This window comes from Bubalus bubalis, chromosome 5 (assembly GCF_019923935.1).
Source record: "Bubalus bubalis isolate 160015118507 breed Murrah chromosome 5, NDDB_SH_1, whole genome shotgun sequence".
NCBI lineage: Eukaryota > Metazoa > Chordata > Mammalia > Artiodactyla > Bovidae > Bubalus > Bubalus bubalis.
Window position 1 is genome coordinate 31541820 of NC_059161.1, and position 24197 is coordinate 31566016.

Sequence of the window (24197 nt, forward strand, 5' to 3'; positions counted from 1 at the left end):
GGAGATAGTGAAGGACAGAGGAATCTGGCCTGCTACAGTCCAGGGGGTCGCAAAGAGTTGGACACAACTTAGTGACAGAGCAACGTTCCAAAGTGTGGTCTTTTTGCCTGTTTTTCCTGAAAGAGTCAAGGCCAGTTGGCTATGACAAGATCATCCCCAGCAGATCTGGGGGATGGGCGGGAGGGGCCTCTGCCATCACTCACTCCAAGCCGCACCCAGCTGTACTCTGGGTGCAGAGGGAGGACAAAGCTGTATTTTCAGAGGGTGGAAACTGTTCCTAGTCTCGCTGATGGAACAGATGCTATAATAGGATCATTGGAGCCCACTTAGGGTCGGGGAACCCGAAGGTGCCGGTCCTCAGGGCAAGGAGGCCGGTGGTCCTGGGGGGTGTCCTGACCTCAGGCTATCCCAAAGGAGAGGCCACATGGGCACCACTCGCCCACAGAAGCTCAGGCATCCGGTGTGCAGGGACCCCAGGACAAGGGACCATCACCACCCTATCCCCACCCCCATCATCCCTTAGGTCCCTCGATGGCCAGACCTCTGGGGAGAAAACGTCACCACCACCCTGCCAGGGCACTCTGCCCCTCCCCTGCACTGATGCCTGGGACCTGCACAAACATCCCCCTGTTCCATCCCCACCAAACAGAGAGGGGAGCTGGAGTCTGGTGCGTTACCCTGAGGCCCACAGGCACATCAGGATGACGAAATGCCCAGCCTGGACAGACAGCCGCCCTTGGGCAGACTGCACCAGGGGCCTGTGCTGCCCCAGCCTCCACCCCCAGCTCCAGGCCCTGCCAGCACAGGCTCCCTTTGTGCTCCTGAGGCTCCTGCAGAAAGTCTTCCAAGGAGCGGAGGGGGCGGCAGGCAGAGGTGGGCAGGCAGGCCCAAGGTGAGGGGAGGGGTACCAGGCGGGGGAAGGGCTCTTCCTCTCCCCCTGCTCCCCACCATCAGCAGAGTTCCTTTCTCCCTCCCCTACTCTTTTGTTCAAATGAAAGTATTTGGGAAACCAGAAAAAAAAATATGGCTTTTATTTTTGAAACTGGAATCAATTATATTTGGGGGGGCGGTGAGTAACATGCCCAACAGTGCCAGGTCTCAGGTCTGCCGGCTCCAAACTCAGCATGGATGGACGGGAAGGGGACGGAGCGGCCCTGCAGGGGGCACAGGCCTCACAGCAGGTCTGCACACACCCAGCCCTGCACACCAACCCTGCTCAAAGGCCCTGCATACCAGTCCTGCACACCCAGCCCAGTCCTGCACACCCAGCTCTGCACACCCAGCTCTGCACACCCACCCTGCACACCAGCTCTGCCCACCCAGCCCTGCACTCCAGCCCTGTACACCCAGCCCAGTCCTGCACACCCAGCTCTGCACACTCACCCTGCACCAGGTCTGCACACCAGCCCTGTACACCCAACCCAATTTTGCACACACAGCTCTGCACACCAACCCTGCACACCAGCTCTGTACAGCCAACCCAGTCCTGCACACCAGCTCTGCCCACCCAGCCCTGCACACTCAGCCCTGTACACCAAACCCTGAACACCAGGTCTGCACACCAGACCTCATCCCTGCTCTGCACACCAGACATTTCTTCCAGGAGATGGTATCCTAAGAGGAGGCCTAGGGGCCACCCTACAGCTTTGTTACTACAACTGGCCATTCTCCCAGGAAGGCCCCCGACCCTGGAGGGCCACGGGCTGTCACAGGCCAGCCCCCTCACCTCTCCCCATGCAGACGCTCCGGCCTGGGAGGTGAGCAGGGAGGGGACGTGGGGATCTGGCCCTCTCCTCCCAATCAGATGTCAACAAGGCTCTGCCCCCACCAAGGGCCAGCACCGTGACCAGAGATGGCATGGCCGGAAGGTTCAAGGTGCTCACTGGGCTGGACCAGGCCCCAGCCCCAGCTCTGCTGAGCGGCCAGCAGCAGCCAGACCTCCCTAACACCAGATTCCTCTTCCACGAAGCAGACTAGGCTAGGGCTCAAGGGAGTGACGCAGGCAGAGTGTGGGAAGGGACAGGAAGGTGCCCCCACCCCGAGAGGCCACCCGTAAGTGACCACGGGAGCAGGGCTGCTCTGGAGGCAAAGCCAAGCCTGGAGCCCAGACTCCAAGAGACCAGGGAGTGTGTGAGCCTGTGATCACGGGCCCCTCCCCACCAGGAGCACCAAGTGTGGGTCTCCAAGTCCAGCAGCTGGTATTGCCCTAGGGGGCCCCCGGCTGGCTGCAGAGCACCTGCTGGATGACGAGCCCCACACCCACCTCACCCCTGCAAGCCATGCACCCTCTGGTACCCAGGAGGCCGAGTGTCAGGTCTCACAGGAAGGGGGTGCTGCTCAGGACAAAAGGAGCACCTGTCAGTGATGTTTAGGGCTGGGCTTCGGAAAGAGCGTCAGGGCAGGAGTGGTGGGAGGACTAGTGGCCCTAGAAAGCATGGCGGAAGGGGAGGGGCCTAGAGAAAGCCTGGCCCGAGGGCAGGGGGCAGGTGTCCTGGCTGCTTCCTGAGGACGAGGCCAAGGACAGGCCACACTGCACAGTTACCTCCTCACCGCCCTCCCTGGGCAGCAGGGACTGCGGGACTGCTGACTGTCAAGGCACAGCCCAGTCCCAGGGACCACCCCACAGCAGCTCGAGGCCGGATGTCCCTCTCGCCCTGACCACACAGCCCAGCATCTTCACACCCACCCGCGGCTATCAGAAATACCCTGAGAAGAGGTGACGCATGGCAGCTAGGCCCCTGCACCCCAGCCTGGACCCCACCCTGCACTGGTGTGGGGTGGAGTCACCTCTGTCCAGCCCACAGAGGTGCTTAGGCTCTAAATCCACGTGGAGGCCTGACTGAGGCTTGGAGCCCTGATGGTCCAGGGTACGCAGCCGGGACCCCAGCGCCTGGAAGGGAGACAGTGGTCCTCACACCGTGGCCGGACAGCAGCACTCCAGCACCCAGAGCCCAGGAAGCAGGACCTTCCGCCTCACAGAGGGCATTCAATGAGCAGTCAGAGCCTGCCGACTCTTTCCAATGATGCCAGTACCCCGGGCACCATTGCCAGGCTCAGAACTCGACCAGCACCTCCCCAGGACCCCTGCTTTCAGCCCCCGCTTTGGGGGCACACACATGTGAATGCACAGGGAACAGCAAGAGCACGGGGGTCCCCCCTACAAATGGGGGCCCCAGTCCCCCACAATTTCCTGGTTTCCCTCCGGTTGCCTGCTGGCATCCAGAGCCTTAAAGCATGCACAGGATGTACGCCCCAGCATCTATGGGGAAGAGGCCCCCAGCTGCTCAGCAGAAGCAAGTTCAAAGCAGCGGAAATCATCTCAAGCGTTTCGACGGCGGCCGCAGCTCCATGCCCTGTTCCAGCAGGACCCGCGAGCTACACGGTCGGGTAAGTAACTCAAACAAAGCAGAAGACCACCAGGGAGGCTCACGCCAAGAAATTAGGAGGAGGTCTGCAGGTTCTTTGGATGACTTTTCATGTACTTATCTGTATTTCTTTATAAAGTTTCTATTGCCCTTGCCCCTCGCCCCAGCACCTGCTTTTAAGCTCATCCACACCCACAGTGTCCCCACAGGACACTGCCGGGGGGTGGATTGTCAGCGGGTCAGGATCCAGTCTGCAGGCGTGAAGGTAGGGCACCATGTCCCCCAACTTCTGACACGAAGGACACGAGAGCCCCTGGCAGGTGAGGGTACAGCTCAGGGGCCCCTGGGACGAGCCGCTTCCCAGCTGACCCAGGGACCCTGGTTCATGCCTGTTTGTCTCCATGCCCACTGTCCCCATCCACAGAGGGCGTTATTGGATGTGGTGGACTCTGATGATGGTGCAGAAGCATCCATGAGAAAGGGGGTTGCAGCATTGCCCCTCCTTTCAACACCCTCAGGGGACTGCAGGGAGTGGGGTCAGGGCACCGGAGACCCCCACCCCCAACCATCAGACACTCCCTGGCATGGAGTACCTGGAGGGTGCACCACTCACCATGCTGACAGCGAGGACCCTGGAAGCCAGGGGGACAGCGGCATGGCTGGGCTGAGCCGGACACGCAGTGGCCGCCGTTAAAGCAGAGGCCGGAGCTGCACACGGCTGTGGAGAGAGGGAGAAGGCGTGTGAGGAGGGGCAGAGGCGTGGAGGCACCCCCAGTCCACTGCCAGGACACAAGGTCCCTAAGTCTCCCCAAAAGGTGAGGCCTCAGGCCTGGACAGGACCCAGACTCTGGACAGACAGGACAGCTCCCCACACTCCCACTCCAGCCCTGGAACCATGTGGGGGCCCTGGGGAAGGGTTCCACAGCCAGGCAGGTCACTGGCCCCACTCTGCTGTCCTGGGTCACACACCGCTCCCCCTCCACCAGGGCTTGAGCCATCCCCGCCAGGTCTGGGTTCAGTGAAGCCCCTCTGGGTGAAGCAAAAAAAACCCCACTCACTTCAGTGGGACATGGAGTTCCAGGGCACTTTCTTGGGGAGGCCGGGGGGGAGGGGGTCATGGGAGGAGGGTGGGTAGTGAGGGGCTAAGGGGGAGCAGCCCACAGTTGAAGGAGGCTGAGAGATTGGCTGAGGCCCCCTCCCTGCAAAATCTCATTGGTGGAAATGCCCAGACTGGTCCCACCCCGGAGGAGGGGCAATGCTGGCCCAGGCCTTGGGAGAGCAAGAAGAGGGTCCAGGCAAAAGGTCAGGGCTGAGAGCAGCCGGCCTCCCCTGCCTTCTCCAGAGGAGACTCCCTGCTCCCAGACCCTCTCCCCACACCCAAGCCCCAGCTGGACCCAACCGGTCACCCTGGGGGCAGCTGTGTTTACACCTAAACCCACAGCCTGGGGGTAGCCTAGGGTTACTGAGCCGCCCCCTCCAGTGCCAGGCCACTGCATGGAGGAGGCAGCGGCTGGCCCAAGAGGCAGGGGCCCTAGATGGAAGGGCAGGTCCAGTCCCAGCCCCATCACAGAAAGGACCCCACCCCAGGCTGGACCGGGTGCTTCCAGGGGCTTCAGCATGAGTTTTCTTGTCTCTGCAGCCACCCCCGGCCCACATCCACACAGGAGAGGGCAAGGCCAGGGCAGGTGGGCTCTGCTCCCATCCCCACAACCCCAACAGCCAGGCCCTGAGTCCAAAGACATTGGGGTGCTTGCTGGGTGAGTGGACACTCTGAACAGTGGCCTGGACACTCCCCAGGCACCCCAGAGCCCAGCGTGACCCACGGGTCCAGCAGGGAGAGAAGCTGGAGGGCAGGAGACCTGGAGGATAGGGACGCCGGCTGGGTACATGAGTCTGAGCATCCCCCTGGACCAGGCGCTGCCCTTGATGAGGAGACTGGGGCTCAGAGACATGCAGCACGTGGCCCCAGGTCATGCAGCTGCTGAGCAGGGACTAGTCCACGAGGGACCATCCCAGGACAGATGAGCCCAGGGCTTTCTGACTTAGAGTCAGGAGGACTGGCTGAGGGAGACACAGGTCTTTTCAGGGAGCCTATTCTTCCTCCTCTGTTCCATATCCGGGCCTCTGTCCCAGCCCTGGAGGGATCCCTCCTTTCGAGCCACCCTGCCGGGGTCCCAGCTGGCTCTACTCACACCTGGCAAACTCCCTGAGATTTCTGAAAGGCGATGGGAGTGGGGGGCTGGGGGACAAGGCAGTGCCACAGGGGAGCAGGAGGAATCACGTGACCCTGGAACCTGCACAGGTAAGTCCGGGCGTGGGGCCAACCCAGGCCATGTGGCACCAGAGTTCCCACTGCCGAGGGCCCCAAACCTGTGGACTTGGGCGACTCTGTGGAGGAAGGGAAGCCAGCTGTGTTTACTTTTCACATCTTAAAGAAGTTTTCACCATCCTGAAGACCTTCAGCCTCAAACCACCACGATGGGCCACCCCTCCAATCGTGGGGGAACCAAGTATCCAGGTTGGAGCTCGCCCCGGGACTCTGCCCACCCCCAGGAGCCTCTGCGGGTTCTGCCAGGTCCATGCCAGCCTGGGGGCCCCTGTGGACAGCACCTTGCCTGTGCCCCCCTCCATGGTCAGTTCCGGAGCTCAGGGGGAGACAGCACCCCACTCCCTGCTCCCACACCCCTCTCTTGACCTGGTACACAGCATCACAGCCACCAAGGGCTCAGGCCAGAAACGGGGAGCTGGCCTCACTCTCGCCCCGGGTCCCATCCAAAGCCAGCCCATCGGCTCCACCTCCAATACACCTGGAGTCCACACTTGTCTCTGTGGTCAGGCTGGAAGAAGCCACCTCTAGTATCCCCTTGGAGTCCTCTCAGCTGGTCCCACTCACCCCTGTCCTTTCTCAATGGCTCAGCCATCATGTTCCTTCATGGCAACAATCAGATCACAGGCCCCTGGCTGAAAACCCTTCTGTGGCTTTCCCATCGACCTGGCACAGAGCCCCCCAGCCACCCGTCAGACCCCGAGAGCTGTGTGCCTGGACAACAGGTCCCTTCCGCAGGGAGCCTTCCCAAAGAAAGAAAGAAAAGAAAGTGAAGTCGCTCAGTTGTGTCTGACTCTTTGAGACCCCATGGACTGCAGCCCACCAGACTCCTCTGTCCCTGGAATATTCCAGGCAAAAATACTGGAGTAGGTTGCCATTTCCTTCTCCAGGGGATCTTCCAGACCCAGGGATCGAACCTGGGCCTCCCGCCTTGCAGGCAGATGCTTTAATGTCTGAGCCACCAGGGAAGCCCCAAGCCTTCCCAAGCCACCAGGCAAATCAGCGCCCACAGCGCCCTGCAGTTTGCAAGGCTGTACCTCCCAGTGTACCAGCGCTTAAGAAAGGCGACAGCTAAGCTCCCACGCAGGCCTGGGCTCCCTGGGAGCAGGGCACAAGCCCGCCTCCAGCACCATCGCCTTCCTTGGTGCCACCAACACACCCTCACTTAGAAGGTGCTCCATAAACTTTGTTGAATGAAGAGGAAAGAGACAAAAAAATGTCAGGCCAAGTGAGATGTGAGAGTTATTTGCGGGAAGGCCCTCAGGGGAAGGCAGGCGCTAAGGATCCAGAAGGGATGTCTAGGGCAGCGCATCCTCAGACAGAAAAAAGAAAAGGCTTCACAACAAAGGTGCTCAAAGCTAAAAACAAAGGTGCTCAAAGCACCCAAACTGAGAAGGGTGCTCCTAGTGGACCCAGGCTCATAGGATGCTGGAAAGACAGGGTTACCACAGAGAGAAGCCTGGGACCGGGGGTTCTGGGTGGCATGGGGTGGCGTTGGGCACCCAGAGCAAAGGGACAGGGCAGCATGGTGGAGCACCTGTGGGTCCCCATCCCTCCACCGGGTGGGTGGTGGTCAGGGATACCTCCAGGAGCCCCCCACTTCTCCCGCTGTCACTCAACACCCCTCCAAGAGAACCCCCCATAGGTGAGGAAGACCACAGGCAACACTCACAGCTGTGGAAATGGAGCTCAGGAGCCACAGACCAAGGCTTCGTATCAGGACGTTTGCTTTCCTCTACAAGAAAGAGGAGCCATGTGTGTGAAGAGCAGGCAGGTAGGAAAACAGACCCATGGGACACGTGGAAAAGAAAAATGTAAAAGCTCCATGTGGTGGCTCGTACATGCTCACTCGTGTCTGACTCATTGCGACCCCATGGACTGTAGCCCACCAGGCTCCTCTGTCTAGGGGATTCTCCAGGCAGGAATACTGGAGTGGGTTGTCACTTCCTTCTCCAGGGGATCTTCCCAACTTCAGGATCAAACCCAGGTCTCCTGCATCGGCAGACGGATTCATTACCTGGGAAGCCCATCAGTGGCTCAGATAGATTCATCTATTTGACTAGTGTTTGCTGAGCATCTACTACACAAAGGAAACTGTTATTACTACAGACACGTGGGATACCTTAGTGAACAATTTGATGACTCTTGCTCTCACAGAGCTCAAATGCTAGCAGGCAGGGTGCATGTGTGCATGCTAAATCACTTCAGTCGTATCCAACTCTTTGTGACCCTGTGGCCTGTAGCCCACCAGGCTCCTCTGTCCATGGGGTTCTCCAGGCAAGAATACTGGAGTGGGTTGCCATGTCCCCCTCCAGGGGATCTTCCTGACCCAGGGATCAAACCTGGGTCTCCTGCATTGCAAGCGGATTCGTTACTGCTGAGCCACCAGGGAGCCATGCACAGGTGTTAAATGAAAGAAGGATGGATGCTTTGGAAATGGTTTATAGATTGTTAAGTGCCAAATCTGCCTTATACTTAACATGGTTATTTAAGTCACTAAGTCGTGTTCAACTCTTTGTGACCCCATGGATTGTAGCCCGCCAGGCTCCTCTGTCTCTGGAACTCTCCAGGCAAGAATACTGGAGTGGGTTGCCATTTCCTCCTCCAGGGGATCGTTCCAACCCAGAGATCAAATCCACATCTCCTGCTTGGCAGGTGGATTCTTTACCATTGCGCCTGCCACCTGGAAAGCCCATACTTTCTAATGAATTTCATCAGCACCTACTGAGTGCCAAGGTGACAGCAGGGGGTCAGCTTGGGGACCTACCCTCGTCACTGTCAGCATGGCTGAACCCACAGGACCCTCAGGGGCCCTGGAGGAACTGTCAGAACCCACAAGTGTGAGAAACTCCAGAGCAGGTGGAGGTGAGCCGGGGGTGGGGGAGCACTGTGCCCACAGGGTCTGCAGTTGTCAGGCGGCCGCGTCTTCCAAGGCTGAAGGACGCTGTCCTTCTTCCTTGGACCCCCGCTGCCCCCCCCACCCCGCCCAGATGCCTTCACAGGGCAAGGCAGCTTGGGCTCTGAAGACCTACATTTAAGTCCCAGCCCTGATACCCATCTGTTGGTTGGAAATGTGGGCTAAGCTCCCTGCATGTGTCAAAGGCAATATCTTCATGGACCCTTCCCACTGTCAGAGTGCTGCCCCCGCACAATCACCTGGAGCTGAAGATGCACACGGCCCCGCAGCAGCTCGGGTCCAGGGCCACCATCTGAACAGAGAGGAGGAACCACCCCCACCAGGTTACAGACGGGGAGCCACGGCCAGAGATGTTGACCAGGCCTTTGCCTTGGGGTGAAGCTGGGGTGGACTCGCCCACATTCCTAACACCAAAGGCTGGGAGGATCCTTAGGGTGTCCAGTTCCGAGGGGGATCCTGGCCAAGTCTGGGAACGGGAGGACAGATTTGGGGAGCACAGTCTGCAGGGAAGGGCACCACATCCAGGCATCATCTGTGGCATCCTGACGCCAGCCCCTTCCTCTCAATGGGACAGGCAGGGACACCCAGGCCCAGCCAGACTTCAACTCCACTGGCCGTGGCGGCCCCAGCCTCGCTGTCCCAGGATGGGCTGACCCTGGAAATGGGACTTGGCTGTTCTCTGAGGGCTTGATTTCTGCAAGTTCAGCCCCCGGACCATCATCCTGGACCTAGGCTAGGCTGAGGCTGAGCCTCCTTCCCTCTGCCCTCAGAGGGGCTAGTAGAAATCTGAGTGACCACAGGCAGGACAGGGTGACCCAACTGACACCTTTGTCTGGCCTGCCAAGCCACCCGCCCACATGCCGAGGTCACCAAAGGCAGGTCTGGAAGCCAGCCCTGCAAGCGAGGGCTCGCCTGCATCCCAGAGACCCTGCAGGGAGGCCTGGCTCAGCTCAAGGTCACAGGCAGGCAGGGTGGCTCCCGTCTTATCGCCCAGGCTGCAGGGCAGCGTTTCCTCAGCTTTACCCCAGCCGCTGATTAAGAGCTGCCCGTGTGCAGTCGGGCAGGCGTGGGAACCAGCACCCACCTCAAGTTGGCAGTGGTTCAGGAAGGGAGGCCACTTCCCTGGGAGCCCAGGGGAGAGCCGGCCTGAGCCCTCCTGCCTTGTCCCTCTGACCCTGCTCCTGCCAGCCTTCCACCCGACGCTGGCCGAGGGCTCGGGGCCCAGATCCCATGCTCCACCTGACCTCTCCCACCAGGACCCTTGCTGCAGGGAGGGAGTCACCTCAGCTCCGTGCTGAGCACTCAGGCTTCAAGTGCCCGAGGAAGGGGCACGCCCTCCAGGCCGGCTCCTCAGTGTCCTGTGCCTAGATCAACAGTCCCCCACACGGGGGAGGGGGGGATACCAGAAGACAGGCAGGCAGACTCCCTCTACCCAGGGTCAGGCCCAGCTCCCAGAGCCCCCACATGAAGCCAAGCCTGGCACAAACTAGCCACAATGACTTTGGGACATTGTGTCCGGTCAACAGGAGTGAGAGGCTGAGGCACCCTGATGACAGTGAAGCCCACTGCCCCCTCCAGGCCCACCCTGGGCTGCAGGAGCCCTCAGGGCACCCCTGGTGGGGGCAGCCTCCTTCCTTGCCCCCACCATGCCCACCTTTCCGAAGGCAGTCGGTGGGGAGGGGCCGTGCACCCAGAACCTTCCAGAAACTGAACTTGGTCCCAGCTCCCCTGGGCGCAGGGAGCACTCTGGGCCCCTGGTGACAGACAGGGGCACCTCTGTGTCTCATCACCAGTGCTCCCCACCGCATCATGCCCCCGTGAGAGCATGCGTGTAGGTGTCTGGGCACCCACGGAAGTGTGAGTTCATGCACGTGACTGTGCACACACACGTGTGATCATGAGCATGGGAGCACACCTGAGTGAACAGATGTGATTGCCCATGTGAGTAGGTCACACACGTGTGAGTAAACCTAGGCACAACGTGTGTACACATGTGTGTATGTGAGGCTGCGTGGTGAGCTCCTCTGGGTGGGAGGAGTGCAGGCCCAAATGTGAGTGTGTGTGTAAATGTGTGTTGGGCACAGGGCCGGGCCAGTTAGGGTGTGATGCATGGTTTGGAGAGACCTGGGGGGGGTGGGGGTGGGGACACAGCAGGACAACACGCCCTGCCCCCAGTACCTTGGTCCACACTAGGGACAGGAGACCCGGGGCACCAGCTCTGTAAGTTCCCCCACTGGGCGTGGGGTGGGCGCAGGGCTGCCATGCTGCAGCCAGAGTGGGAAAGGACAAGTGAAGGCCAGAGACCAGAAGCTGAGGAAGCCCCCACCTCAGGGGTGGGGGCGTACTCAGGGCCGCCTTCCTGCATCTCCTTCCCTACAGCCCCAACCAGCCAGGGACCACAGAGGAGGCCGGAGGGAAGACAGGCCTGCCTGGCAGTTCGAGAGCTGGACACAGGGGTGCCAAGCCACGCTTTGCCCTGTGGCCCTGGCTGAAGGAGCTGAGGCCACAGGCACAGATCCAGACCCAGGGCTGGGCTCCCAGGGCGGGGACAACAGCTCAGCCCTGCCCAGTTCCCACCACCTCGAACCTGTCCTTCCCTCTGCGGTGGGGCTCTTCCCTGGGCACCAGTAAGGCCCAGACTCACATCACACAGGCCACCACCGCCCTGGACACAGAGGCCTCCTGGACGCCCACTAAGTTAGCACCTCCCATCCGTGGGCCCTTTCTCGCCTCATTTTTCTCTGGAGCATCCCCACTCGCCGGCATGGAAACTTCCTTTCTTCCTTCCTCTCCCTCCGCACAGGATGCAAGTTCCAGGAGAACAGGGCCAGAAGCCGCCTCTGCTCGCGGCCCTTCCCACACCGAGAGCAGCGCCAGGCACCCTGTCAGCCTCTACAGATGCTTGTCGGGAACAGATCACTAGCATACTTCCCAGTACGTGCCTTAGGAACACTGTTGTATTACTTTGACTTTTGGCTTTTTTTTTTCTTCTTCCTTTTAAAAGAAAGAATCCATTCGGAAAACACTACACAGCCTGTGTAAGCAAACTGCAGTGTACACTACTGTATTAAAGGCTCTGACAAGTCCTGCAAAGACAACCCACTTAACTACTTGACACAGAGCTTCCTGGACCACAGTATCCCTCTCCCAGAGCTCCTGGCATCCACAGAGCTGGTACAGTCTCTGGCCCCTCCTCGGGCCCTGCTTCTCCGTCCTCCAGCCTCTGATGGACTGAGCCCAGCCCACATGGAGAGAGCTCGAGACGGAGCCATGGGTGGTCTTCCTGGCATGGTCTTCTCGGCACCCATTCCATTTCAGGGTCCGCACACAGGGGTCTGAGGGGTTGAACTGCTCCAGGCCAGGAACCTCTTCTGGGCACCCAATAAGGGTGGCCAGGACCCAGTGTGACCATAGTGGACACATGGGGAGGGGCCAGCAAAATCTGTCATCTGATTGGGATGGGGGTGCAGTTCAGAGGCCACTGAACAAAAGGAACTGCACCCCAGCAGCAGAGCCCATCTGCCCCCCAGGGCACACATGCTTGGGGCCCACAGATTGGGAAGGCCCTGGCCATCGGGCAGCCCCCTGCTGGCACTTTTCCTTTTCAGTCACCTCCAGGTCACACCTGCTGCCGTGTGGGTCTTGGAGAAATCCCACCCAACATTAGAAGCTTCCTGCTGTCCTCCGGCATGAACACCATGAGGACCTGAGCTGGTCACACACATGGCCGAGTTTCCAGGTAATATCCGTGGCTGGTAGTGGGGGCGGGGCCAGCAGGAGTCAGCGTCACAGAGCCCTGCTGCAACCTGCCCACTTCTCAGGGCCCCAGAGAGCCCTAGACTGGATACAAGGAAAGGTGCTGAGGAGGCTAGACTGGGGAGACGGTCGGGAAAGAATGGGGCAGATAGATGGGGAGAAAGGGGGAGGGTGGGGGCAAAGCCGGAGGAGTGGACCCCAGGGGCCCCTCTGCACGCATGGAAGGCCCTTTGCCCCATCACTGGCCCCTCCACTCACAGGACCATGGAGGCGACACTGACCCCATCTGCAGGCCTGACGCCTGCTGACGTGTGGTCAAGAGGGGACCGAAGGCAGCCACCTACTCTCACCTGACCCCCGAGGCAGGGCTTCCCCGGGGCTGGGGGCTCTGGCACCTGTAGAGACCCTGGGTCCCCCAACCCCAAGATGGGAGCCTGATTCGACTGTGCACCTGCCCCAGGTCCCCCCATGAGAGTCCCGGGTCTGAAATGCACAAAGGACATGGGGAAGGCTCTGGCCCCATGAAGCTGGGAAACCAGCCCTGAGCAGCCACAGGCAGAGGGACCCCAGGGGCTCAGCTACAGCGTGGGGCAGCTAAGAAAGGCCCTGGCCACCCACCTCTCCCCCTTCCTCCTCCTCCCCCCCAAAACTCCTCTTGCTCTGGCTCCAGTCACTCCACACAACACCAGTGCCCATCTGGCTGGCCTGGTCTGCCCATCCTCACACATCAGGGTCACTTCAGCATCTGCCAACAGCAGCTGGCCTCGCCACAGACCTGAGTCCCCCACGGGCCTGAGACCCCCCACAGACCTGAGGCCCCCATGGGCATGTATTGTCCGTAACCTTAACCCAGTCCCCCTGAACTTTCAGTGCTCCAGATCAGCTGAGCATAAACCGAATGAATGAATGGATGAAAAAATGAATGAGTGTACCAATGAGCTGGTGCTGGGGGCAGGATCCCAGCTCTCTCCCTGCTCCTTCACATGCTGGCCACCCAGATGCCAGGGGGACAAGTGAGTGTCCCAAGAGGTCAGATCACAGGGCTCTTCACAGATAATTAAAGCAAACAGATACAAGCCAGGTACATAAATAAATAAATCCCACCCTAAAAATGAATTTTTAAAAATCAACCAAGAAAGCGAGAGCTTCAAGTTCAAGATACACGTGGGGGCCCTGTCCTGTGTCTGCCAGCTGACGTGACAACTTGGACCTCCAGGGCCTAACCCAGCCACCGAGATGCGTCCCACCTCCCCACCACCTCAGCCCCGGCCCCAGCCAGAGGCACGGCCCAGGCTGCCCTGGGAGGGTCCCCGCTGAGACCCCTCCCTGCACTGAGAAGTCCCAAAGGTGGGCCCCTTAGTCCTGGGCTGGTTCAGCAACCCCTGATCCCCAAGTCGTGTGGCTGCATCTTCCTCTTGCCACCCAGCCAGCCAGGGCAGGGCCACCTCGAGCATCCTGGCTGCGGGCACAGGCAGAACTACAGGCCAGGCCCGCCAGGCTGGAGCTGAGACTAGCAGCTCCTGATGCTGTGGACCCAGCCCAATGCTGACCCCCGGTTCCTGAACAGCCAGCACTGGACCATCTCCGCAGCGGGCCTCCAGGGGTCTGGATGGCCCTTGGGCCCTCCCACTCCCCCCACCCAATCCTGGGATGGTCACTCCAAGACACAGGTGACACTGAGGGTCACTGGGCTCCAGATCAGGAGTGCACAGTGGATGACAATTGCGGGACACTGCTGTGCAAACCTTCCCCTGCCCCTCCCCTGCCCCCTCCCCTGCCCCTCCCCTGCCCCTTCCCCTGCCCCTCCCCTGCCCCTCCCCTGCCCCTTCCCCTGCCCCCTCCCCTGCCCCTTCCCCTGCCCCTCCCCTGCCCCTACCCTGCCCAGAAGTCTTCACCCCAGGCCGGCCATGCAGTGATGCACCCATGTCCCTTTCCATAAACCCAGGGGACACAGACCTAGACCCCACTTCCTCTTCCGCACAGGTCACCATTGTGATCAGACAGCTACGGAGAAGAGGGCCGTCAGAGCTGGATGCTCCCCACGCTCCAGGGGCTGCTGGCTGGCACCACCTGCTCCTGTATCATCCCCCCAAGGCGCGTCTGGTCCTCTCCCCCCGTCCCTTCCTGCAGAGAATTACTCATTTCCTCTCCTGGACAAACATCACCACATCCTCTACTTTCCCCCTTTCCTGCTGGAGTCCACAGAGCGCATCTGTGGCCCCTGTTTATGGAACCCACCCCCCCAGGGGCCAGAGGACAGGCAGGGACACGACCCGGGAAGTCCGGTTTCCACTCCAGTCACAGAGCGGCGCACCTGAGGTTAATCCCCACACCGTGAGGAGCCACGAACCTGCCACCCTCTACGGTGCAGCCCAACCTCACCCTGTCTGGACGTCCCAGTGCTGTTTCAGGGGCTGCCCAACCTGTGGGCCAACCTCTCGGGAGGACGGCTGCCTTCTCCCACCCTGCCAGCTACACCGGTGGGCTCGCTTGTGCCCACACCCGCAGACCAGGAACCCTCCCCCAACACCCCCGGCAGCTGGACTCCAGCCCCATCCATTCCGTTTACAAAGCAGAGGTTCACAGCCGCCCACTAGGATCAGAACCCGATACCTGCCCCACCTCTGGGACCCTCAGTGGGGTCCCTTTGGGGGTTGCAGGCTGCCTGTGGTCCTGTGCAGACACCTAGGGGCTGCCCCTCCCCCTGCATCCATCAGGACCCTTTTCTCTGAGGGAGGCAGGATTGACATTCTGTCCAGCAGAGAGGAGACTGAGGCCCAGGGTGCCCACGGTGGGGTGGAGGGACAGGACGGAGTTCCTCGCCCAGGCCCCAGGCAGAGCAGCAAAAGGACCCAGAGAGCAGGGCGTGGGCTTGGGCACACGGGGCAGGTGGGCAAGGGGTTCACACTCTATAACACCAACCCCCAAACCAAGCTCAGGGGCGTCTGAGCCCACTGACACCCAGACATGGCCCTGGGGCCACCCTTGGCCCTCTCCCTGGTGCCACGCAGATGGCCCCCTGCCCTCCAGCTCTGCACCTCCACAAGTCCCAACTCTCTCTCTGCAGCTCCTGCAGCATCGGGCCAGAGAAGCATCGCTGGTCCTCCCCTTCCATCAGTTCGTGTGAACAGTCTCTGGGGAGTAGAGTGGCTGAACCAGTGGCTCTGAAGTCTCCCCCGCAGCCGTGAGATGCTCTATCGTGTGTGGCAGCGGGACCAACCCCCGGGAGACTGACTGAAGATGTAGCCTCCATGGGGGGACCGGGGGTTGGGGGCACTCACGGGAGAGGCAGCCCTGGCTCCCTGGCTGTTGGCTCCACCCTGGGCAGCACCGGAACACCGTCTGGGCCTCCGTGGAGTACACCTGCCTGTAGCCCGTGTAGTAGACGGTTCTAGAAGAGAAGGGAGAGGGGAGCGTTACTGCCGAAGGACCAGGCTCCAGGCATTTCTATCTGGTGCTTCTGGCTCCCACCACACCTCATCTCCCAGGCCAACTCCCCCACTGTCCCCAGTTCACAGCCGAGCAGGTCAGGGCACTGAGGTGGGCGGAAGGTCAGCATTCCAGAGGCCGTGTCATATAAATGAGGGGCACTGGGGGCACACAGCCATCCTGGAACCAGCAGCAGGGCAACATGCCACCCCTTCCCGCTCACCCCCATGGTGGTCCGGCTCTGAGCAACCTCGGGACAGGCATCGTGTCCAGCACACAGCTCTCATCCTGAGGCCAGTCTGCAAGGGTCTGAGGCTTAGACTCAGGGCCCAGCCCAGGAGCAAGGGTGGCCCCTGGGATGACCAAGTGGGCTGAGGTGCCCAGTGCTGGCAAGCCTTGCCCCAGGCTCCCAGCCCACCAGTGCACCAAGGAGCCGGGTGGCAGGCTGGTCCTGGGATGTCCCCGGGGACAGCCCCCTTCCCCACTAAGGGCTAAGCCAGGGAGACAGGCTGATAAGGGTCAAGCATCTGTGGGAGCAGCAGGACCCAAGTGTGCTCAGCACACGGCACTGAGGTTAGAAGGGACAGGTGGGAGGGCTTCCTGGAGGAGGGTGCTCAAGAGGCCAGGGTTCCCTGGGTCCAAGGCTGGTTCCTGCTCCAATGGGACTGCTATGGCCTCACAAAGGCTGAGCAGAGAGGGGCATAGTCCTGCTTCCAGGAGTTGGAAGCAGGCAGCCAATCCAGCCAGCCTGGGGCCTGGCACAGGGAGTGGCCACAGGAAGGTGCTGCCCACGTCAGAGAGAGACAAGCCCCACCCAAGGGGTAAGGGCCTCCCGTCTGTCCCTACCCCAGATCCACAGGCTGCCTCCGACACCTGTGCCTCCAGGTCCCTGGAAGCCCAGCCACTCAGGGCTACCTTTTACCAGTCCAGCCCAACCTCTGCCCTGTATCACCAGCCCCTACAGTGGGCAGGCTTGGGGGAGTAGTCCGAAAGGGTCCACCTCCCCCAGGCTGGGACTCCCCTGCAACCATGAACCCGGAGCAGAAGCTGGAGGGCGGGGTGGGGGTGCCCTGGTCCTACTCAGCCCATCAGACTGTCCCCCACCTGCAGCGCTCCTCCTTCCAGCCGCACCCCAACTCCTGCATCCCATCTGGAGACCTCTGTGTTTGTTGCTCCAGAGAGTGGGCTTTAACAACCCAAGCAAGGATCTGCCGCGCCCCACCCACCTGCCCAGGGAGCCACCCCAACTCCCCGCTTCAGCCCCCAGCCCAGACGACAGAGAGTGGAGTAGCAGGAGAGCAAAGGGACAACCCAAGCCCACCCTGCGTGAGCGACCTCCAGGCACAACACCCCGCCCCGCTGCCATCTGCAGGGCTGCTGCCCAGGGCCTGGCCTGGTTGGGTCCAGGGCCCTTGTGGCATCAGGAGGTGTGGGAGCTTAGGCTGCCAGCTCCAGAACAGGGAAACAACACCCCCCGCCCCCCCTGGCTTGCTCTTCCTGGCCCCCAGGAGCTCCAGGAAGCTGAGGGGACCTGGACCCCTCAAACCAACCACGCTTCCCGGAAGCGTGAGCACGTGCACACGAGTGTGTACACGCATCTCAGGGGAGTCTGCAAAACGCCACTTTGGCAGGACATGAAACCACTTGCTTGGAGAGAGGCCTACCACGGCGCGGACAATGTCTGGCAAAGCAGACGGACCCTTCCGCCGTAAATATTTACCCGCTCCCTGGGCTACGTGCTGCTCCTCCCAGTGACCTGGCTGGTTGGCCACCCTCCCCGATGGCCCCTAAAGCCAGTGACCCTTGGAGACAGCGGGTCAGACTGCAGCCCTGCTGCAGCTCACATGGGACACCTCGTGTGGGACAGTCACATGGGCCCCCACCACGGCCAGGAGCCAGTTTTCACAAGGCCAGGGTGGACGGGGGACATGGCTACCAGGCTGATATCCACTCCTCACCTTGTGTGGTCCCTGAGAAGCCCAGGCCCCAGCACAGTGGGATAGGGGAGGGGCCTGGTGGGGGCTCATGTGTAAGCTTCATGCTCGAGCATCCTCTCCCTCCTCACCTGTTCCTTCGTGCCCATGGGGGGCACACAGCCCAAGCTCCCCCACCCTGGGGCAGTCTGTGTTGGGTTTGTTTGGGAAATGCTCACTGGGGGACATAAGCAAGAGCCCTCGTCCAGCCTCTCAGGTGTTGGCACAGCCTTGCCTGCTCTGGGCCAGGATGCAGACCCGTGCCACCCCACCCAGCCCCGCCAGGGCAATGCAGCAAGCCCACCAGCCCAGGAATCAGATACAGATGTCACTGTGGCTGCAGGAGAAACAGCAGCCACCACGGAGCTGTCACATGTGTGGCCTGGCCCGTGGCTGATCAAGGAGGGCTGGACACTGGTCTGGCAGAGCAGGAAGGAGGGCTGGGAGCTCAACACCATAAAGCTGGAGCCTCTGTGGGGTCTTACAGGAGTGGGCCAGCCACAGGAGCCTTCTTAACACTGGCCATAGCCTCCACGGCCACGGAAGGGCCAGCTGGATGACGCATTTGGGAAACCTTCCACAGCCGGCATGGAGGCCTCGGCCATGAGCATCGTGAGAGGGGACAAGACATATTAACAAAGCAGGGAGCCCTCCAGAGTCAAAATGAGGCTGGGACGCCCACATGCCTTCAGCACCGACCCCAGGAAACTCTATAGGACACTGACCGCCATGGGCACCGAGGTGGGAAGGTGGCTGTGCTCACCTGGAGCGAGACAGCCCAACAGAGGAACCTGTGCCCCTGCTCCAGCCCAGAGCCAGGCAGACGGGACAGCAGCCGCCACGGAGCCGGGGCCCACACTGCTCCCTCGGAACCTGGAGGTGGCCCTGCTGGGTTTCGGGGGGTAGGGTCCCAGATACCGGGCTGAGCAGTGCAAGGAAAGGATCCAGAGCCCTGCCTGAGCCTTCCCAGGAAACTGGGACCCAGAACATGGACCCTCGACACGGGCTGCACACGGCCAGGCAGCACGGCTCCCCAGCAGATGGACGTTCCCCAGCAGTGCCCAGGTGCCCTGCCAGGAAGCTGAGGCACCAGTCACCTTGAAAACGCTGCACCCGCCCTGCCCAGGACAGCCTGGAGAAATGGCCAGTCACAGGAGCCTCTCCAGCAGGGCCACCCACCCACCCTCCAGCCCAGGGACCACAGGGCTTCTGGCTGCTTCCAAAGTACCTCCCTTTCCCCGAAAGCTATGGGGGGGTGGGGATGCAGCTGATGTGACCTCATTCCTGTTTTACAAACACACCTACACCCACACACACGTGGGGCCAGGACAGACAAAGAGATGCCTCCACCTGCCCCGTCCTCCCAGCTCAACTTCCACAACCCACACTCTCCAGATGCTGTGAAGGCCCCAGGAGGGAGATGAACCCCTCAGCCCCCAGCTGAGAACCACGGTGAGAACTGCACAGGTGTGATAGGACAGCAAACATTTAAAACAAAGGTCACGGCCCCTGCTCCCTGGGGCAGACCCAGCAGGTTCACATCCTGAAGACCTAGCCGAGAGGCTGGACGGCACACCTCCTCCGCACACCCCCTCAGAAAAGGGAGGGACGGAAGGCCCTCCTCACCCCGCCCCACCCAGCTCTGCAATCAGGCAGATTCCAGAACCTGCCAGAAGAGGAGAGGCAGGCAAAGGCACTCCCTCCGCTTGATTTTGAAATAAAATCTTGAGCAATAGAGGTTTCACATGGGCTCGCCGCCGGCAGGTGGGACCTCAGCAGGCTGAGCACCCCACTCTCACCCTCCTGCATGGATAGCCAGCACCTCTCCCTGCAGGGTCCCCTCCTCCTCCTCCTCACAGGCCCCCTCACCACGGGGTCTGCCCCCACCCACCAGGCCCCAGGTGGCCGCTGAGCAGGGGTGTACAGTCTGGGAATAGCCTCCATGGTAGCCATACCCCAAGGCAGTGTCAGGGGCCTTGACCTCAGATGTGGGGCACTGCGGGGGGGGGCTATGCCCTGAGACCAGGACAGCCCCATCCCAGCCACACTGTCCCCTCCCTGCACTCCATGCAGCAGCGGGAGTGAGCTGAGTCCCCACCCCCACACGGGGCCTTGGGACCTCTGCACATACCTGCGCTCGTGGCTGACACACCAGGCCTGCCGCCCACAACCCGGCCTCCACACGGGCACTGTGCGGCTGAAGGCCCGCACGCAGGGCTGGCGGCGGCCCACCAGGGTCAGCTCCTGCTCCGCACACACGTGGGGCCTGGGACAGAGACAGACAGTCAGCACCCCCATCACCAACTCCAACCCCCCTGCATGCTTGCTCTCGGGGGTCCAGCTGTCCAGACTTGAGGCCAGGCCCCGGGTGAAGGCACCCAGCCCAGTGCCCACCCCGGGCCTGCACAGGCCGGGCCTTGAGAGCACAGATATTCAGGAGAAAAATGATGCACAGGGCCGCCTCTGAACCTCCCCCTCAAACTTCAGCCACGTGGGCTGAGGGATGCTGACCAGCAGGATGACCACGACGAGGCGGCACGGCAGCCCTTCGGCCACATCTGCTCTGGTCACTCTCCCGTCTGCTGCCCCCTGTCCCCGCCCCCTGAGGCCCCTGCGTGACTCTGGTCCCCTAGGCTGGCAGGCAGGCCGCCTGGCTACTGCGTGCTGAAAACTGCGTGCTGAAAACCGTTCAAGGGAGGAGGGGCGAGCCTGGAACGACTTTCTCCTCTGGGAAGTTTCCGGCACCTCAGAAGCACAAGCGGAGCTGGCTTTTCCATTTGGAAAGAAGGAGGAAATGGTGGGGGAGGGCGGAGGGGGAAACAAAGAGGCAGGTGGGAGGAGGCACAGAAAAGACTCCCGAGGTTGGGAGCAGGGCAGGGAGCAGGGCAGGGCGGGCAGGAGTCCCTGCTCAGGCCCTCTGCTCCTGAAACGAACCCACTGCCCATCTGGGGGGCGGGAGGTGCTTCCTCAACTGCAAAGTGAGCAGAGCTTTGTAAGAGGCGGTGCTCATGCCAGCATGGGCCATCTGGTATCCGGGGCAGAGCAGGGCTCCTGGAGCTGCAGGTAAGGGTAGGCGTGAGACACGTCCCTCCAGGGTGGGCAGTTCCTGCACCCCAAGAACTAGACACCAGGGTGAAGAGGTGAGGACGAAACCAGGGCAAGGGAGCCAGCCATGCACATGCAGCTGGGGAAGCCTGACTGCACACACCCCTGGGTCTAGGAGGGGGCTGGGTTGCTGAGAAGTGTCTCTGTCCTGTCTGTTTTTACAGGCTCCATTTTTTAGTGGCCTCCTGGCTTGGGTGCAGTATGCACGAGGGGACGCTCGGCGCTCTGAGGTTGGACGAGCCCAGGTCCAGCCTTGAGGTCCCAAGGACGCTGTGACCCGGGCAGACCACCCTCAGACACCCAGGTCCTCCCACTGGACAAATGGACAAATGATCGCAACGTCAAGCTCACGCCCGGCACCAAACACACAGCCTGGCCTGGCATAAGGCAGCTGGTGAGGGGAGTGCCCCTTCCCTGCCTTCTCCCTCCACCCAGCACAGCCTCTGCCCCCAGGAGAGGCGGACAGGCAGGGCCCAGTGCCTGGGAGCTGCTCACAGGCCACTGAAAGTACAGTTCAGCTTTCAAGCTCCCTGACCAGTGAGCAGGGGTCTTTGAATGGCCAAAGGAAGCCTCAGCGAATAGGGACCATGCAGTGCTCAGGGCCAGTGGGTTCAGGAGTTGCTTGTAAGAGGGGACTTGAGCTTGGAGGGCCTGTTCCTCTCCAGGTGGGAGGGGTCAGTCTAATAAGCTGATTCTGGAGTACTGGACATTTTCCTAGCACAGCTGCCCGGAGGACTCCAGCCCCAGGGAAGCAGGGCTGTGAGAAGATGCCTCTGAGCCTTGCAGCCTCGGGCTGAGGTAGGTCAGAGCTTCCTGTGCTCAGACACTGCTCCCACAGCTCTGTCTTGACCAGCCCAGCACACTGTCAGCAGTCAGCCCAGGCCCTGGAGAGAAAGGCCAGCATCTTTCCGTAGCAGAAGAGGTTCACTTCGGAGATGTAATTAAGTAAATAAATAAGCATTGTCTCGTTTGGAATCTGGACCCATCAGCCAGCAAGAGCCAAAGGACCAGCCACATCACCCCTGCAGGTCCCCAGGGTCTCAGAACCACCAGTCAGTGGGAACCCCCCTTAGAGCATCCTCCCACCTCACCTTCCCACAGGCCCATCATAGGATTGTTGAGCCAGCTAGGGAGGGTGAAGCTGTCCGTGAAGGGAAGTGACACAGGGGTCAGGACCTTCTGGGGCCCTCACTGCTCTCCAGGCCCCCCTTTTGGGGTGCAGGCAGCAAGGAGCCAATTCTGGGGCCTCCAAGAGCCTACTGGCTCCTGCCTCCTTTCTGGGCAGAATGAGCTGCAGGATGGGCCCATTCACAAGGTTTCTCAGAAGTCTAGCAAAAAAGCACCCCCAATCATTCCGCCAGCCAGCACGCCCGCTGTGGTGCCACTGAGGGTCTGGGAAGGTGGCAGGTGCTTACAGACATGACTGGGAAGGTCTGCTCCCAGGCAGCAAGGAAGTCAACATGACAGGGGGCATCTGAGAGTGGAGGGACTGTGCCCCAGGACAAGAAACATGGGCACAGGCCCCAGAGGGCAGCCACCCCCCCACACACAGGTGGGAGGCTCCCCAGGAGGAGGACTGATGGGTGGGGCCTTGAAGGGTCTGAAGAGTGGAGGTGAGGGGCGGGGAGGAGGCTTTGGGAAAAGTGGGCAGAGGAAGTCTGAACTCTCCTGCAGTCCTCTTCCCGCTGGGAGAAAGCCCTCCCAGGGCTGGGTGAGCCCTGGCTGAATGGGTATACCTCAAAGGACAGGCTCACTCCCCGGGGCCGGGGAAGGGCAGCCAGTGGTCCCCACCAGCCCACAGGGGCAGAAGCCCCTCTTAAGAGCAGAGTCCTCTGTTCAGCATCCACCCTGACCAGCACCCAGGGATTCTGGGGAGCCTGGGCCGACCATGTGAAAAGCAGGCAGGCTGAGAGGCCACCGCTTCCCCTGGACAAACTAAACTCCCTGGGGTCACAGCAAAGAGGGATGTCAGGGGAGAAGTCACGTGGAGAGTCGGGGCTCAGGCCCCAGATCTGCTCCTTTAAAAGGCCACAGAGAAATCTTTCTTGGAGTAAAGCAAGACCCCGGGGGCCTGGGGGCATGGGCCCCCTCCCCAGCTCTGCCTGGAAGCCTGTCCTTTCCGTCGGGACAGCCAGGTGCACCCAGCCCTCAGGGCGGGCGGAGCCTGGCACAGGAAGCCCCCGTCGAGGCCCCTGGCAGTCCTCCTGCAGCCCCTCAGCAGCCTTTCCAAGCTCCGAGGGCCCCAGGCCCAATACCCTGCGGAGAGCGCGGGGCGCCAGCAGGCCCTCCCCCCACCCTCCTCCTCCAGACCGGCTCACTTCGCACCAGTTTTCCTCTGAGGCCAACACAAGGATCGATTTGCTGTTTAAAAGAGACCGCTAAAACGGCCCGCTGAGGAATCATCTTTCAAAATTAAATTCATCTCGGCTGGCTCCCTGACCCTCTCTTCCTGCCCATTCTGTAACTGAATTCCTTCTCCTGTCTCCCAGCCCCAAAGCCCGCGTATTTAACACAGAAACCAAGCCCAAGCGGCCCCCTGTCTGGGCACAGGACCCTGGTCCCAGGAGACAGGCTCTGGAAGGAAGTGGGCACGCGCTGCTTCCTCTCAGCCTTCTCCAAGCTGCCCGGCCAGACCTGCCCAGACTCCCTCACCTCGCAGGGCGCCAATTCCTCCCAACGTGCAAACCCGCGGTCCGAGTTCAGGCAGACGAGGAAGGGGAAGGGGAGAGGCCGGGTGGCCCTGCCACAGAGGCTCCCCCAGACCCAACCCCCAACCCTGTCTCTTAACCTCCCCCTCCCCAGTTAAGGCAAAGAGCCCATAGTTCTTAGGGACCCGGGGGAAAAGCCGCCCAAGACTCGGGGTCTCCGGACGTCCCTCCAGCCTCCCGTGCCCGCCCCGGCTACTCACATGCCCGGTTGCAGGCGGAGCAGGGCGCCGGCGCCCGTGGGTACTGCGGGGAGCAGCAGCACCAGGGCCAGGGCCACGGCGCGCCCCGCCGCCCCCGCCTCCGGAAGGAAAGGCATAGTGCCCGCGGCGTCGCGCCGGGTCCCTCCTACGGTCCGGCGCTCACAGGCGGCCCAGGCGGGCGCTCGGAGCCGCCTCCTCCACGTGCACCATGGCCCGGGGGACCCGGCGGGCGCAGCCACAGGTGCCGCTCCCGGTCCCGCCGAGCGCGAGGTCGCCGCGGGTGGGCAGGGCCCCGGTTTCGAGCCCGCGCTGGAGGGTAACGCGGAGTCCTGTGCGCCTGAATGCATCCAGCCAGACACCCGCCCCGGCGCGGGGAGCCCAGTGCACTCCAAGCCCCGCGAGGGAGAAGCGGCCCACC

At 61.5% G+C, this 24197-nt stretch overlaps 1 protein-coding gene across 7 annotated transcripts in view; it reads right to left on the minus strand.

Moving 5' to 3' along the window:
* Positions 1 to 24197, minus strand: part of MEGF6 (multiple EGF like domains 6) — a 100640-nt gene extending 76443 nt beyond the window's left edge. For 3 of the 7 annotated variants that reach the window (XM_025285791.3, XM_044942890.2, XM_025285790.3), the window contains exons 1-4: positions 23780 to 24194; positions 19898 to 20032; positions 15646 to 15755; positions 3979 to 4083 (exon numbers count right to left, since the gene is read on the minus strand). In XM_025285791.3, the coding sequence (XP_025141576.2) occupies positions 3979 to 4083; positions 15646 to 15755; positions 19898 to 20032; positions 23780 to 24126 (697 nt within the window). In that variant the 5' untranslated portion in view covers positions 24127 to 24194. Of the gene's footprint in view, positions 1 to 3978; positions 4084 to 15645; positions 15756 to 19897; positions 20033 to 20277; positions 20357 to 23779 lie in introns of those variants that run through there. The other 4 variants (XM_025285794.3, XM_025285793.3, XM_044942891.2 and 1 more) reach the window with 3 other exon arrangements.